Source organism: Vombatus ursinus, unplaced genomic scaffold (genome assembly GCF_900497805.2).
Source record: "Vombatus ursinus unplaced genomic scaffold, bare-nosed wombat genome assembly UNPS02001287.1, whole genome shotgun sequence".
NCBI lineage: Eukaryota > Metazoa > Chordata > Mammalia > Diprotodontia > Vombatidae > Vombatus > Vombatus ursinus.
Genome location: NW_020941065.1, coordinates 19,271,749 through 19,289,115, shown reverse-complemented (window position 1 = coordinate 19,289,115; position 17,367 = coordinate 19,271,749). Strand labels below are relative to the sequence as shown.

General features: G+C 46.3%; 1 protein-coding gene across 2 annotated transcripts in view; it reads right to left on the bottom strand.

The window, feature by feature from the left end:
- The window catches only part of OSBP2 (oxysterol binding protein 2), a 278,206-nt gene that overhangs the window by 10,793 nt on the left and 250,046 nt on the right, over positions 1 to 17,367 (bottom strand). For both annotated transcript variants that reach the window (XM_027865466.1, XM_027865472.1), the window contains exons 8-9: positions 17,047 to 17,193; positions 6,271 to 6,516 (exon numbers count right to left, since the gene is read on the bottom strand). In XM_027865466.1, coding sequence (XP_027721267.1) covers positions 6,271 to 6,516; positions 17,047 to 17,193 — 393 coding nt within the window. The remainder of the gene's footprint in view (positions 1 to 6,270; positions 6,517 to 17,046; positions 17,194 to 17,367) is intronic.

The window sequence follows — 17,367 nt, the reverse complement described above, 5'->3', positions numbered from 1 at the left end:
CAGAGGTTCTCCACCACCCATTTGTGGCACCACTGGTCACAGTAAATGAAGAAACTCTGAATGCTGTGAATAAGTTCACTTACCTTGGCAGCCTATCTTCTAGGGAGATACACACGGATGATGAGGCTGATGCATGCAGCGCTACAGCTAGCTCGGTGTCTGGGAGGCTCCGCAGGAGAGTGTGGGAGGGAAGAGGCAGACGTCAGACTGCCCGCCCAACTGAAGATCTACAAGAACCACTGTTCTGGCCTCGTTGCTGCGCGGCTGTGAAAGCTGAACAGTCTACCAGCACCAAGCCAGGAAGCCGAATTGCTTTCATTTGCATTGTCTTAGGAGGATTCTGAAGATCACCCGGCAAAACACGGTCCTGGATAATGAAGTCCTTTCTGGAGCTGAACTGCCAAGCATTCAAACTCTACTGCAGAGAATGCCACTCCAATGGGCTGGCCATGTCGTTCAAATGAAAAACATTTGCCTGAAAGACTCTTTTACAGTGCACTCACACAAGGCAAGCGTTCACATGGAGGTCAGAAGAAGCGATACAAAGATATCCTCAAGGTATCTCTGAAGAAATCTGGAATTGGTTACAAGACACTGGAGATACTGGCACGGGACCACTCAGCATGGCATGCCCATAGCAAAGAAGCTGCTGTGCAAAGCAGAACTGCGGTAGCTCAAAAGAAATGTGAGACGTGCAAATTCAGAGACATCTCCATTCTGGCTGTTCACATGTGCTATTTGTGCTCAGGCTGCGGTAGAACCTTCGGACTTCACATGATAGGTCTGCTCAGTCAGAGCCAGGCACGCTGTACCTGGATCCCAACATGGTGATGTCATTCTGTTCCTCTTCCAGAATGAAGGACAACTGCCCCCCTAAGGAGGTCAACAGTAAAAATAAAGGCCCCCAGTACACAAACTTATTTGCAGCAACTCTTTTTGTAGACGCAAAGACCTGGAAACAACCTATCAACTGAAGAATGGCTAAACATGTGGTATATGAATATATAGAATATTACTGAGTTATCAGAAATTGTGACTGAAAGATTTATTAGAACTGATGCAAAGTGAAAGAACCAGAATCAGGAGAGTAAGATACAAACAAGGATGGCAACAATTTAAATAGAAAAAACAGCAACAACACCATCTCAACTGGACTCTGTGAAATTATCATAATTAAGATTGGAGAGAAGTGAGAAGGTCCCACCCACCCTGCTACAAGAGGAGCTTCTGCCTTCCACTGGTTATCGCTTATGCCCTGCTGAGATGCAGTGTGGCCACCAGTCTCGTCGGGGGCACTACACAGCTGGCACTTTCCCCATGAAGCTTTGAGCCACTGTCTTTGAGCTTTCTTCAGTCTCTCCCACCATTCTTCTCGGGTCTTCTCCAAGACAACGATATCATTAAGGAGACCAACACTCATAGGTGCATGTGGTTCCTCTTGCCATTACTCTCTCCAACAGGTAGTGGAAAGTGGCAGGTGCCCCTCTGGCTGGGTAGGTGGGTAGCCGCTGGTAGGACCAATACCAAGAACCGCTGGCTGCCTAATCCAGAGTGCGGGCCCCTCTGGTGCTCTTGTTCAAAGCTTGTCTATGCACATCCTTATCTTTCCATTCTTCTTTGGCACCACCACTGCAGGTGAGGCATAGGATCTGCTGGATGGACTTTTAAAGTGATGCCACTGATCATCAGGTCTCTGAGATGGTCTCTGAGGTCATCTGTCACAGACAAAAGGATCTTCCAGTATCATCCCCAGAATGGTCAGGAGTCAGGGAGCTTGATCCCATGGGCCATTCCTTTGGCACATCCCCCATCCAACTCACATCATACACCTGCCCTCTTGTCTACTCGAGCTTCTGCCTCAAATGACTCTTTCATTTTTTTCATATTGGAAAATCACCAAAGCTTGGTATCTAAGGCTCCACTTCCAAGACTGGAGAGCAAGTAAGTGCTCATGGGATGTTCCCTGACACTACTTGCTTCTATTAGCCTGTAAAACTCTGCTCAGGATGCAGGGATGGTTCAGATGTTCAGGCACTGGGTCCAGCTTGCTGTCTGCAGCTGTCTGATCTTCTCCGAGTCTGAACATATCAGAGGCAAGGGGTCCACTTTTCTGTTGACACTAGCAACATTCTTCACAATTCTAGGCTCCCTCTAATAGAGTCCAGATATGGTAAATATTTGCTGCTTAGGCCTCCAACTCCAAATCCTTCCAAAGGTTATAATGGTATTTTTATTCAATCTTTCTTATGAAGGACCAGAAAGTTAGGTTATTTGTGCTCCCCTGTCCCAGAGAGTAATGTAAAACATAAGTGATAAATGCCCATTGCCCAGATTATGACACCCAACTGGACAGATGACCCACTGAATTTCGCAATCATCACACAGTTTGTGGGAAGGATTATAGGATCATCACAGGTCCATAGATGTAGAGCTTAATGGGTCCTCTTAATCCAACCTCTTATTTACAAATGAGAGAATTGAGGCTCAGAGAGGTTAGGTGACTTACCTCAAGTTAGACAATATCATGCAGTAGAACTGGGATTCAAGCCCAAGTTCTCTCATACCAAATCTCCTGTTCTTTCCAACTCCCCCAGCCTCTTGGGAATGTGACTGGACAGTCATCTGGCTAGAAATGAGTAGGTAGACATCCTGCTAGGCAGCCCCTCCAATGATCCAAATTTGTAGGCTACTGAAAAAGCTTTGCTTCTTTTTTTTTTTTTAATTTTTTTTGAGGCAATTGGGGTTAAGTGACTTGTCCAGGGTCACACAGCTAGTAAGTGTCAAGTGTTTGGTCTGAGGCCGGATTTGAACGCAGGTCCTCCCGACTTCAGGGCCAGTTATCCACTGTGCCACCTAGCTGCCCCCAAAGCTTTGCTTCTTAACACTGATATTCTTCCAATGATGCTTGGGGATTTTCAAAATCTACAGTCTCATGAATCTCAAGTTACCATGTACAGCAGGTGTTTAATAAACATTTGTGGACTGCCTGAAAGGCATTTTTTTTTCATCTCTGCATCCCCAGGTGCTCAGAAAAAGAGACAGAGGAGGCACTCTGAAGTGTTAGGCACCAGAGACTATATAAAGCTGTTGAAGAATAAAGTATGGGCCTTGTCCTCACAGAATTTCATGGAATGGCCACAACAGGGATGCACGTGACCATAGTACAAAAGAGGAGAGCTAGAAATGGGAGATCTGAGCACAAACGATAATTTCTACCTGGGAAACAGGCTAAGGGAGTGAAACTTGAGGACCTGAAGGAGGGTCTCATGCCAACAGGGGGAGATGGGGGTGCCAGCAGAGATCTCCTTTGGACCTCGGTGCAGCTGTGACTTCCTGAGACGCTTTACTGATGCCCTAAGCTCTTTGTGCTCCGCCCCCTTCCCCAAAGGCTTTGTATTCACTTTGTACAGGATCTGTTTAGGAGAAGGCAGCTCCCTGGAAGCAGAGCTTGTTTGCCTGCTTTGTCCTTGTATACTTAGGACAATTCCATAGACAATACTGATTGAAATCAGACTAAACTCTAAGAAGGTATTGCAGAGTCCTGGGAAAAGGAAGGATGGGTAAAAGACATGATGAGCTGCCGGGAGGCAGGTAGGAGGGTAGCTCTACATGTGAGGGAGAGGGACATAGGGAGCCAGGACCCAACCCCGATTTTTTCTGGGGTTTCTGATTCAAAGTCTCCTCCTATCACAATGCACAGAGAACACATCGCAAGCCTCCACATCTCAGGCTCTGGTTCTAGAAGAAAGGAGAAGTGTGAGGGATCACTGCGCTAGTTACTGGGGGAAAGGGAGAAGGGCAAGAGAGGCTCATATGCCATGGGACTAGTCCCCTTCCCAGTTGATCTCGGCTGGGGCTCTGGGATGTCTGGTTGCTAGGTTCTAAAGTGGCATCTCCTTGAAAGTGATCTACAAGGACGGAGGTGGCTGATATCTAGGAGGCCATGGGCAGGCACTTATAATCACAGAATCTCAGATTTGGAAGGGGGTTTAGAAATTATCTAACTGATCAGCAATGCCCTCAATGGCCACCCAACAAATGTTCCTCCAGACTCCACTGGGGAGACTGCCAGGGATGAAAAAATCACCACTTTTAGACAAGTTTTCTTGAGCATCATTTTTTCTTAATATGCAGCAAACATCTGCTTCCTTGGAAACCCCACTGTCCCCAGAAATTCTCTAAGGCCGAGCAGAACCAACAGAGTTTCTCTTTGTCCAAGCCCAGCCCTTCGGACACTTGGAGCCAGTCACTATCTCTTCCCGCTCTGTTTTTTTTCCAGGCTACCCAGCCCGACTTCTTTCAAGGGATCCTCACCCCTCTCACCATTCTGGTTGTCTTCCTCTGTACCCACTCTCACCCCTATTCTCTCACTTATCTCTAATTGCTCCTTGCTTACAAACGTGCCCCCGTCTTCCCCATCCTCAATACAACCATCTTCTCTCTCCTGCTTTTTGTGGCTAAACTCCTCGAGAAGGCCATCCACACTCAGTGCCTCCACCTCATGCCTCACACTCCTCTAAATCTGCTGCACTCATGTGGTCTTCTAGGTCCTTAGGTGTGGCCTTTTGACTGAGTCCAAGTTTTACAGAACAAATCCTTTTATTAAGGGAATTTGTTCTGTGAAGCTTGGATTCAAAGGGCTGCACTTCAGGACTAGAGGGCCACAGATTCCCCATGCCTGGTCTAGACAGACCTTTGTCTCATCATTCGACTGACTGCTCTCTCCAAAGTCACCAAACCCAACGGCCTTTCCTTAGTCCTCATCCTCCTTGGCCTCTCCGTGGCCTCTGACGCTGTCAGTCATTGTCTCTTCTCTAGGCTTCCGTGATGCCGATCTCTCTTGGTTCTCCCCGTCGGCTTCCTTTGCTGGAACTGATCTTCTTGGCCGATCTCATCAGCTCCCATAGGGTCAATTACCATCTCTTTGCTGAAGATTACTAGAGCTGTGGATTTAGCCCTGATCTTTCTACTAACACAGACTGGAATCACTGATCACCTTCTGTTCATCTAAAACCAGGTCGCCCCATTGACACTTCAACTCAACAAGTTCACAACAGAACTCTCTACCCTAAACCTTCCCCCTTCCGCAGCCCCTGTGGGACCATCAAGAGCCACCCAGGTACGCCATCTTCGATGTCATCCTCAACTCTTCACTTTCATTCATCCTCCATATCCAGGATGTTGCCATATTTCATCATTTCATTGTTTCTATCTTTACAATACCTCTCATACACATCGCCTCTTCGATTTCATAGCCCTCTTCGACTCTTGCCTTCTTTTATTTTCAGTTCCAAATTGTCCCCCTACCCACCCATTGAGAAGACAAAGAATATGATACCCATTAGACATAGTTCCACATGCAATAGCTTTTAATTCCTCCCCCTGCCTTGAGTCTGTCCCCATTCAAATCCATGCTCCACTCCAATGTCACCTCCCTCCTCAATGTGACCTCCAGGATAAAACAGAATGCCTTCTGGCTGGTATTTAAAGTTCTTCATGACCTGCTCTCTTCCTGCCTCTCTAGTGTCGACTCAGAGATGCTGGCCTCCTTGCTGGTCCTTGCCAAGAACACTGCATCCCTCCCATCTCTGGCCTTTTGTTCTGGCTGTCCCCTGTCCCCCTTCTCCTGCCTCTCTGCCTCTTGGTCTTCCTGGCCCTCCTCATCCCCCAGGTGCTAGCTTCCATCCCCTCTGTTGCTTACCATGCTGAGATGACCTTCCATGTGCTTTATTTTGTACGGACATGTCTCCCCATTAGACTGTAAGCTCCTCGAGGGCACAAGGCCTGGCACATAGCAAGCACTTAACAAGCTCTTTTACTTACTGCCATGCTTCATGTCCTCTGGAGATGTCAATAACTTCTGACACCTTCATCTGGCATTGCCTCTGACCGTCCCCTGTCCCAGATCCGCATGTCTCTGATTTCTTCTTCTTTCTTCTAGCTCCCCTGGGGCATGGTGTCTCTGGTCCTGGGCCCAGCGTCCTGCACTCAGTCACACGCTCTACTCATTAGTGTTCCTGCCTCCTTTCACTTACTGAGTGGCTTAAGAAAATCAAGGCAGGAGTCCTGAGGGAGGTTCAGGGGCCTTGTCTAGAAGCAGGCCAGGCAGCCCCGCTGGATCTTTATGGGGACTGGCAATGACACCCCCAAATCACACCTTGATGTGCCTGGAGGTTTGCCAGATGCTTACAAAGGGACCTCGGGGGTCCCCTAATTCCCCCCAAACCAGGAATCGATCCCCTGTGGGCTGAGACGCTGTGTGCTCCCTACCTGCTCACAAAGGGAACGGAGGCCCATCTCGTCCATCTGGTCCAGCTCAAAGGTTTCTCCCAGCATGGGATTGAATGGCTTAGCTATGCGGTTGATGGTGGTGGAGTAGGAGGACACAGAGAAGGCGGCCACAAAGCACATCTGCTCGGTGGTGTTCTCGCACTTGACGGCCTTGTCCAGCAGCTCGTGGTACTCCAGGTCCTCGGTGAGCCGCTGGAGCATGGAGAGGGGCTCGTTAAAATTCACCTGCAGAGACAGCAGCACAAGGGCCGCAGCAGCTCAGCTCTGGACGAGGCTTTGAGGCTTTGCTCAGAGCTGCCCTCACCTCAAGGAGACCCTGGGAAAGTCACTTAACTTCCTCAAGACTTGGTCTCCTCGTCTGCAAGATGGAGACAATAACAGCACTTACTCCTTATGGGGCTACTTTGAAACTCAAATGACTATGTCTATGCACACATACATGTGTATCACAGTTAGTCAACAAGCATTTATTAAGCTCCTACTACGTGCCAAGTATTGTGCTAAGTGCTGGAGACACAAAGAAAGACAAAAGACAGTGCCTGCCCTCGAGGAGCTCACAGTCTAAAGAGGGAAAGACAATACACAAACAACTACGCACAAAGAAGCTTACACAGGATGAATCAAAAATAATTAACACAAAGGGCAGCTAGGTGGCACAGTGGATAGAGCACTGGCCTCGGACTCAGGAGGACCTGAGTTCAAATCCGGCCTCAGACCCTCACTAGCTATGTGACCCTGGGCAAGTCACTTAATGCCAATGGTCTCAAGAAAAAAAGAAAGACAGAAAACGTACCCCAAAAAACAATCAGCAGAGGAAAGCCTTCCTGTAGAAGGGAGGCAGAGATGTGGTTTACTCTGCAGACCTCAAAGCCTTTACATTGAGACGACATCCTGAACAAGAATGACAGGATGGCAGATTCACAGACCCTCAGGATCCCTAGATCCCTGGTCCTTTGGGTCAGCTAATCACGTAATCCCAAATCCCGACTGTGAAGACAACTACCGGACCTCAGATCTCCCCATCGCCTCCGTGCCTAGAAACTCTCAAATTCCCTCCTCTGATCAGTCTGCGGTCACTCTCCCTTCCCCTCTACTGGGCGACCCTGACCCTGCTCTTCATCCTCACGGTGATCTCCAATCCCTCCACCGCTCGGTTCTTTCCGAGGCTATCTCCTCTGCTGCAGCCACACACTCCTCCCTTGGTCAAACCTCAACCTTGATCACACCTACTATCCGCCGCCTTTGCTCCTGTCTATGTGTGGATGAATGAAGCTGAGAAAAATTACACAACCGTTCTCTCTGGGTCCACAACAAATTTATGTTACATTCCTTCAGCTGGGCCTTCGCTGCTGCTAGGCAATCCTGTTCGACCTCCCTTACCACCTCACCATGCCAACCTCCACAGGAGCTCTTTCAAACCTTCTTATCCCTCCCCTACCCCCTCCCAGGTAATTCACCAAGAGCTCCCTCTCCTCGCCTCACACCACTCACATGCCTTCTGCCACCCCCTCATACTTCACCCACCTCACATGAGGAGATGGCGCTTCTCCTTGCCAAGGCCAAGCCCTCTACGTGTAGAGAAGTTATTCCATCCCGGTCCATTTTATCAGGCACGTCGGCTTTCTGTCCCCCTCGGTCTCCCCATCTCCTGGCTGCTTCTGGACAACTGAGCCGCCTACAGGCCCATGTCTCTCCCATCCTGTGTCTCTTCTCCATTTCCTGGCTCAGCTCCCAGAGAAGGCTGTCCACAATCTACGTCTCCTCTTCCTCTCCTCTCACTTGCTTCTCTGCTCTCTGCAGTCTGGCTTCAGATCTCATCATTCCACAGAAACTACCTCGTCTCTCTATGCTTACCAATGACCCCTCCATCACCCACTCCAGTGGCCTTTTCTCAGTCCTCATCCTTCCTGACCTCTCCACAACCTCGGGCACCGCAAATCCCCCTTTTCTCCTGGACACTATGTTCTCTCTAGGTTTTGGTTTTTCTCTTGCCTCTTTGACCTCTTCAGCCCTCTTTGCTGGATCTCCACCCAGGTCACATCTGCTAACTGTAAGTGCTCCCCAGGGCTCTGCCTTGGGCTGCCTTCTCTTTTCATTTGCTCCCATGTTATCTTCTCTATAGATCTACTACTAGCCTTTCTCCTGACCTCCAGTATCGCATCTGCCTCTCGGATATCCCAATTACCATCTCCATGCAGATGATGCCCAGACCAATATATCTAGCCCTAACCTCGGAGTTATCACAACTCCAGCTGCCTCTCAAACCGGATGTCCCGTAAACATCTTAAACCCAAGGCGTCTTTACCCCTAAGGCCTTCCCCTCTTCCTAACTTCCCTACTGCTGTTGAGGGCACCACCATCTTGCCTGCCGCCCAGATCCATAACCTACGTGTCATTCTTGATTCCTCATTCTCTCTCACCCCTACATCCAATGTCTGGTCAAATCTTGTTTTTACCTCCACAACACCTTTCACCTACATCCCGTTCTTTCCTCTCACACAACCCCCAGAGTTTAGCTCATCACCTCATTCCTGGACTCCTGCCAAAGCCCGCCAGTGGGTCTGTCTACCACAAGAGTCTCCTCACGCCAGACCGCCTTCCACTCTGCTGCCAAAGTGATTTTCGGGGAGTGCTGCTCTGACCATGTTCCCCCCACGTTCAATCAATCCCCTCCAGAATCCAACGCAGCTTTGCCTTTTCAAGCTCTTCCTAACCTGTACTTCCCAGAACCCTCCACGCTCAGGACGCTAGCCTCCTCGCTGTTCCTCACCCTCCAGACTCCGGGCCCGCTCGCTGGCCGCTCTGCACACCTGGGGTTACTTTGCTCCTCGCCCCTGCCACTTTCTCTATCCCTTTCAGTGCCCGTCTTCTCTCTGCTGATTACCCCCAATTTATCCTGCCTCCAGCTTGGCTGCACACAGTCGTCGGCATGATGCTTTCTCCGTCAGACTGTGAGCCCCCTGAGGATAAGGACCATCTTTTACCTTTCTTTGTATTAGGACTCAGCACCACGCCCGGCACACAGTTGGCATTCAATAAATTCTTATTGGCTGATCCACCACTGACTTTATTAGAAGAGCCATCAAATCAAAGAGCTCAGCCTTGTTCCGCTGACCCCCATGTGCCTGACCCGGTATCAAGAGAGGGAAGGTGCAGAGGCAGGCTTTGGTTCACCAAGAAGGGAAGTTTCCCGACGACTGGAGCCGCCCTAAAGGCTCACGCAGTGTCTCACCCGCTGCCTGCCCCTCGCTTCACTGGGGATGGGTAAGCGCTGCTTACAGGGCCACCTGGTCCCAAGTCTGAGAGGTCCTGTCCCACTCCTGACCTGAACCTGGAGGCCCTCCAACAACATTCCCAACACACAGCCCAGCTGCATGCCCTGGGAGAGTGCCCCTTTGGGGACAGGGGCCTGACAAAGGCTTAGAGAATCAAGCAGCACTTTCATCGAGGTGACGAGTAAACCAACGCACTCAGGAGCACCAGAAAATCCCCCAGAGCCACGGCACAGTGGGGAGGCTGAAGCCTCACCGTGACCAATTCGTGAGGCAGCTGCCTTCGTGGAAGGGCGATGGGGCGTCATCTTTCTAAGCAGTAAACTCCAATGACTGGACAGACAGACTCCGACAGAGCCATCTCATGGCCTGAGGACTCATTTCAGTAAAGCTCTCCCTACTCTCTTTCAGATGTGGAGCACGATGATAGCCTGCGGTACGGCGGCTTGCTCACATATCTGGCAATACTCCAGAGGGAGCCCAGTTGCCAAGACTTTTCCTTTTCCATTTGTCATGGTAATAACCGGGAAGGGGAATCTGCTCAGTGACAGCAAGAAGGAAAACCACAACTGACATTTTCATGGCACTTTACCACTCAAGTGTTTTCTACATGAGAACTCCTTTGATCTTCACGCCAGCCCTGTGAGTGAGGGGACACAAGAGTTATCGCTTCATTTTACAGAAGAGGACATTGAGGCTCAGAGAAATGGAGTGACCCCCGCATTGGTCACTGGCCATCTGGGATTTAAAACACCCCATTCTTCTATACCGAGAGCTAAGGAAATGTCTCTTACCGGGTTGTTCAGCAATGGAATAGAGCACTAAACAGAATCATGCTCCCCATCCCTGGAGGTGTTGCAAGTGGGGGTGAGACAACCAATTAGGATCAGAGGATCAGGAAATTTTGCTATAAGGAAGCTTAGAGACATCTATCCCAAGCCTCTCATTTTATAGACAAGGACACTGAGGCCCCCAAGAGATTAAACGACTTACCCAAGGTCAGAAAGATAGCAAGCGCTATCTTTGGCAAAGCTGGGATTTGAATCCAGGGCCCCTTCCAATGTGCAGGCTGCCTCACTTATTTCTTTGTAGGTGTAATTATCCATATTTTACAGAAGAGGAACCTGTCCAAGGCCATGATATCTCAGGTCCCCTGGCTTTTCTGAAATGCTATGATTCGCCATCATTGTACTCTTCTCCATAAGTCCTACATCTTTAGAGAGGAGGGAGCAGGCAGTTCCTAGACTGTCTCTTTTCCCTCTGTTTTCTTTTTAAAAACAAATTTAACTCATTGATGTCTTCATTTTTTATAAAACAGTCACTTCTGAAATATATATCTTTTACCCCAGCAAGCTATTTCTTACAGATTAAAAAGAATGTGGAAAAAAACAACTCACCAAAACTGACTAGATTAGATTATTGGTCATGACTGTGAACCCCAGGTTTGTCTTTACATTGCTAATTCCACATACTCCACAGATGTTTCTTAACTGACTGAAAGTGCATATAATGTTCTCTATCCATAGTCCCCCATCTTCAGTGAAGGGGAGGGGGCAACTCCTCAATTCCTGGCTGAGGCCAACCTCGGTCCACATGATTAGAAAGTATTTCTTTTTTGCCCTTTTCCATTTGTATTATTATAGTCATTGTGTAAATAGTTTTACTGATTCTGTTGTCTTCACTCTGTATCAACACATATGAATTTTTCTAAGCTTCTCTGAATTCTTCAATCAGTGTTTCTTATGGTACAGTAATTCTCCATTTCATTCATGTACCACAACTTACTTCACCACTCTCCAATGTATGGGCACTGGCTCTGTCCCCAGTTTTAGGTTACCATAAAAATGGCTGATGTGAACAATCTGGGCATATAGAGTGAACAATGGGGTTTCAGGGTCAAAGGATATGGAAATTTCAGTCCCTTTCTCAGCATAATTTCTAAATGTTTTCTAGAATGGCTGTACCAATTCCCAGCTTAATCAGGGACTGTCTTTCACAGTGATTGTCATCTCTGCCAGTTTGCTGGGCATCAGGTAAAAACAGCTATTTGGATTTCTATTTATATTATCATTAACAACTTGGGGTAATCACTGTTAGTCATCTGCAGTTTGACTACTTATCCATTAGCAAATGACTTTTGGTCTTGGATATTTATTTTAATTTTTTATGTCTCTTGGATAGGAGACATTTTATCTGAGATGCAAAGATTTTCTTTTCCTAGTGGATGGTTTCACTTCTTATTCCTAGGATTTTATTCCTGTTTCATGTAACTGAAATAACCCATTTGATCTTTTGAGATCTTTTCTCTTCCCTGTTTCACTATGAATTCTCCCCTGACTGAGTCCTCTTCTAACTCTTTGTAGTGTGACCTTTTATATTCAGATCACATTTCTATTTTGAGCTTACAATGGCATATGATATAAAATTGCTTTAAATCTAATTTCTACACAATTGCCTTCCATTTTCACCATCACTTCTTGCCAAATAGGGAGATCTTCCTCAAATAAACTGTATTTTTGCATTTACAGAACATTAGTCTATTGAGATGCACTGCTGCTGATTCTTGCTTAATATGTCTGTTCTGCTGATTTGATTTAAAATTTTTTTAGCCAGTACCAAACAATTTTGATACATTTTCTAAAAATAAGTCTCAGTTGATATCTTTTATTTTTATATGGCCTTCCCAATTTATTTCTACTTTCTCAGTTCAGCAAATCTGATACTAGATTTAATATTCTACACCCGCAGTCCCCCACCTCTGCAAAGGTGGCAGGGACCTTTTTTTATGTCTCTTCTTCGGGGCCAAGCTCAGGGTTGTTTCATTGCCCTTGATCTTTCCATTTACGTTGTTGCAGTCACTGTGTCTGCTGTCTTCCTGGTTCTGCTGACTTCCCACTGCATCAGTTTGTAAGACTTCTCTGTATTCCTCATCCTCACTGTTTCTGGCAGTGCAGTCATAGTCCATTCAGTTATGCACTACAATCTGCTTCATCATTCCCCAATTGATGGATATTTGATTTCTTTCTAGTTGTTTGCTTCTATGAATTTGATAGTAAAAATATTTCATTGCATATGAAGCTTTTCTTTTCGTCACTGACTTCCTTGGAGTATATACTTAATAGTATTGTGTGTCTCTGGGTCGAAGGTGATATGCTACTCACTTTATTAGCATAATTCCAAATTGCTTTCCAGAATGGCTGGACCAATTCACACTGCCACCCACAGTGTATTTATTGGTGTGCCTGGCTTACCACAAGCCCTCCAGCATTGGTGATACCCACCTTCTGTCACCTTTCCTGGTCTTTGTGGTTTTGATGATGAACACCTTCATGATATCATCTGAACTACGGAACTGATATTCCCTCATTAGTCCTTCCCCCAATCTCATTGTTTTCCTTGATATTCTAGATCTTTTGTTCCCACAAATGAACTGGTATTATTTTGTCTAGCTCTATAAAGTATGTGCCTCCCCCTCCAACTGTTTGATTGCTGTTAAACACTAAATCTGTAAATTAATTTAGGTAGAAATCATATTTTTTTTTGTATTGCTGTGGCTCAATCATGAGGAACAAATATTCCTTCAATTATTCGAGTCTTTCTTTCATTCTTTAATGAATATTCTGCTAATTTTATTTCTACAAGTCTTGAATGTGTTTTGGAAGACTGATTCCCAGATAGCTGATGCATTTTGTAGTTATTTTCAATGGGATTTTCCTTTCTATTATTTTCTCCTGAATTTCATTATTGCTATAAAGAAATGCTGATGATAGGGATTCATTTTGTATTCAGCTCCTTAATTGAAACTGCGTTCTCAATCAGGGCTTTCCCCCCAAATTTCTGGGGTTCTCCATGTAAATGATCATGTCATCTGCTAACATGGATACTTTTTTCCTCTTTGCCAATGTTTATGCCCTTAATTTCTTTCTCTTGTCTTACTACTGATCTAAATGGCATTTCTAGAACTATGTGCAATACTAGTGGGAAGATGAGTTATCTTTTCTTTACTCATGTACTTATTGAGAAAGAGTTCATGTTTCCACATTACAAATAATGCTAGCTTTAGGTTACATGTCTGTATCTCTCTATGTTATATAGAAGAATAACCCTTCTATGCCTATGTTTTCGTAGGGTTTAAAGCATAAATGAGTTTTATACTTTTGTCAAAGGCCTTTTCTTTATCTAGTAATTAACCATGTAGTTTTAGATGTTTTTGTTTTTAATATCACTGTTTATTGTTTTTCTAATGTTGACCCATCCTCATATTTGTGGTACAAATCTAACTTGGTCATAATGAATATATTTCTAAAAAATGTTGCTATCATCTTTTTGCTAGATCTTATTTAAAATTTTTGCATCAAAATTCATTGGCCAGTATAACAAAGGCTCCTTTTGAGGTATGGGCTGGCCTTCTAGAAGAATATGATCTCTTTGAGGACCAGGACTGTCTCACTTTTGCATTTGTAACCCTCCCGCCTAGCCCAGTGTCTGGCATATAGCAGATGCATAATAAATGCCCACTGACCAAATGTTTGACAGATTGTCATGGAGTTTCCTTCTAGTACTAACAATTCTGTGAAAGAGAATTTTTCTTACAACGCACCCAGCAAGTGACCTTTAACTTGAAGATCTGTACTGATGGGCAGTCTGCCATGGCCATTTCACAACTCATTTCACTTTTGAACACCTTGACCTGGTAGGGCCTTTTTCCTCCATTTGCCTCTTTGTCCTTTCTACCCATTGCTTCTAGTACTGCCTCTCAGCCAAGCAGAATGTGAGGGATCCCTCCTCCAGGTGACAGCCCTTAACACAATTACAGACCACTAGAATAGATCACCATCCCTCTAAGAGCTTTCTTTTAGAGGCTAAATATCCCCACGTCCCTCCGCCAGTCCTACTGTGGCATGAATCTAACCAAGCCCTTCACCAAACTGGTTTTCCCTCCTCTGGACGTTCTCTCCACTTACCAAGGTCCTTCCTAAAATGTGGCCTTGAGACCTGCACCCAAGACTCCAGGTGGCACAAGACCAAGCAGCAGGAGCAGAAGGGTGATGACCCTCTTCTGCCACCTAGGATCACCTTCTTAGGTTGCTCTTTTGGCTCCCTCATCACACTACAGAGTCCACTAAAACCACTAACTTGTTTTCAGAATAGCTGCTCTCTGGCCATCTCTCCCTGTGCTTGCAAAGTCCATTTTTTTCTCATCCAAGTACAAGACTTCAAGTGTAGGCTTATCTGTATTCAATTTCAACTGGTTGGATTTGGTTCAGTGTTCAAACATGTCAAGATCTTTTTGAACCCTGCTTCTTATCCAGTGTGTTGTCCAATTCTCCCCATTTTGTTTCATTTGCAAATTTGATAAGCACACCATCTATCTATAGGTCATTGATAAATATGTTAAATAGCACAGGGCCAACCACAGCCTTCCAGGCTGACACTAAATCGCCATTAATGACATCTCCTGCGCCTGTTCATTCAATCAGCTCTACATCCATTTAAATGTGCCACTGTCTTGTTCAAATGCCTACAGCTCTTCCATAAACACTGCACAGTGACTTTTTCAAATGCTTTACTAAAATCTTATAAATCGCTGCCCTCTTCTGTCAATTTAGTAAAGTCAAAATGGGAAATAGGGTGAGTCAGGCATGACCTATGCTTGATAAAGCCTCTATAATTATTGCTGTTTCTGCATCCCAGGCCACTGCCAGTGGCCCTGACTTCTTTTGTCTTGCAACTCTGCTTCACTTAAGTGCAATTCACATGCAAGTCAAGACATCAAGTCACCGGTTCTCTTAGAAAATGAAGGATGAACACCACCACCACCACATTCTGGAGTTCTGGCAGGAATCAAAGTCCAGATCACTGGCCTATAGCTGGCAAACTCCCTACTCTCCCCCTACGAATAGCCGTGGCTCAGTCATCGTATCTGCCAGTTCTTTCAATACCTGAACATAACAGTTACTCTGGCCCAGGTGACTTGAACTCACCAAGGGCAGGCAGGTGTTTTCTTAGCAGCTCTTTATTGATCTTGGCATATTAACTTCATATGGAAAGAAAACAAGCCCCACCTGACTAAGTGGCTCTGCCTCTCTTCCTCCCAGATCACCCTCTTGGCCTTCTTTCCTCCACTGTCTTTCTTCCCAGTGGTATTACTTGCCACCATAATTTTTGATCCTTGGTTTTCCTTACCTGCTGCAGCTCTTCAATGACGCAGCCTTTCTGCTACGATTATGACAGGCCTGTGCCATGCTTTTATGTTGATTATTCAATACCTGCACATTTGCTTCCATATCTTCTAAAAAGCTAAGTGGATTAATGAGTTCCCTGTATACCTCTTCTGTCTCTCTGGATAACTCTCCTTTTTCTAGGTCATTGGAATTGTTTCTCTTTGTGTCTTCAGAAGTTCTTTTTGGGGAGAATTGTCCACCCTTTGTGGGCTGACCTTCCCTTACAAGTTTAGTCCATGGCATCCCACCTGTTCTCTCTCTGGGATTGGCTCTCCCAAAACATAGGGTTCACAACCATTCCTAACTTTCCTCCCCTTGTGGATCACAAAGGTCAAGGTGGAGGGATCACTTCCTCCAAAAGGCCCCACCATTCCTACCCCAGTGCCCCTCTTCTCTTTTGGTAGTGAAAATCTTGTCTGGAGTAGAATTTCCCTCAGTGGGCTCCTCCGCTTTTGGAAGGATGAAATTATCAAGGCAAGTCAAGAAACTGTTTGCTCCTAGGCTCTGGACAGAAAGCACAAGTTTCAGAAGAGAGGCTGACTCATTACTGCTAAGTGCGTGTTTTTTGGCTGTTTCCTGAACTCCTGCTGCTCAGAACTCCTTTCTGCTCAGGTGATCTGCAGTGTATGCCATACTGTCAAATACCACGCAATTTCTGTAGTGTTCACCCAAGTGCTTCTGACATGCTTTTCTCCTCTGGTTTCTGGATTTGCACAAATGAGTATATTATCTGCATAAATAATGTGACTACATCCTCCCTTTTTACCTAACCTTGCTCTGATGACCTTAATTCAAGCTCTGCCTCTCATCCTTATTCTGTGTGTGACCCCGTAGGGATGAGCTCTGAGGTCTCATGACCCCAGCCTCAGGGAGCTCCCAAGTATTCCTAGGCAATGCTGGGAGAACAAGTCAGGGCCATGACTAAGTGAGAAGCAGCATGGTGTGGCAGAAGAGCACTGCACATATTAACTGGATAACCCTGTCAAGTCACTTGTCTCTTATGCCTTAGTTTCTTCATCTGTAAAATGGAGATAATATTTACACCACAGGCCTCCCAGGGCTGGGCTGGGGAAAGGTCACCCTTCAGGTCCTATAGTAACAGTAGTACTATTACAACCTCATTACAAATTCACAACCTTGTTACCAGACGGACTTAGGGTTACTTTTCACTTTGGGGTTCAAAATGCAAAGTTTTGAAAATCGTCAGGCCCCTGTGCGCACATCCCCCGGCCGCCCCTGCCTGGGCCCCGCTCACGTACTGGCATGGGGATCTTAGACAGCTCTTTGCCGATACAGTTCTTCATTATGCTCCAGAGGTTAATGTTATAGTTAGGTTTGTTAGGGATGCGTGTCCTCCTCTTGACTTTGGGCGGGATGCCCAGGATGCACGTGGCGTTCCCAAACACCTGCCAAAGAATCAGAAGGAGGAGCTGGGGACCAGGGCCTCAGCCTGGTCAGTAAGGGAGGAAGAAAACCCAGGAAAATGTTCTCCTTTTTGGTGGTAATGGCTCAGGCCGCCTGGGCGGTGAACAGACGTTCTGACCCCTGAGCAGGGCTGGGACTATGGGAGTCCTGCCTCC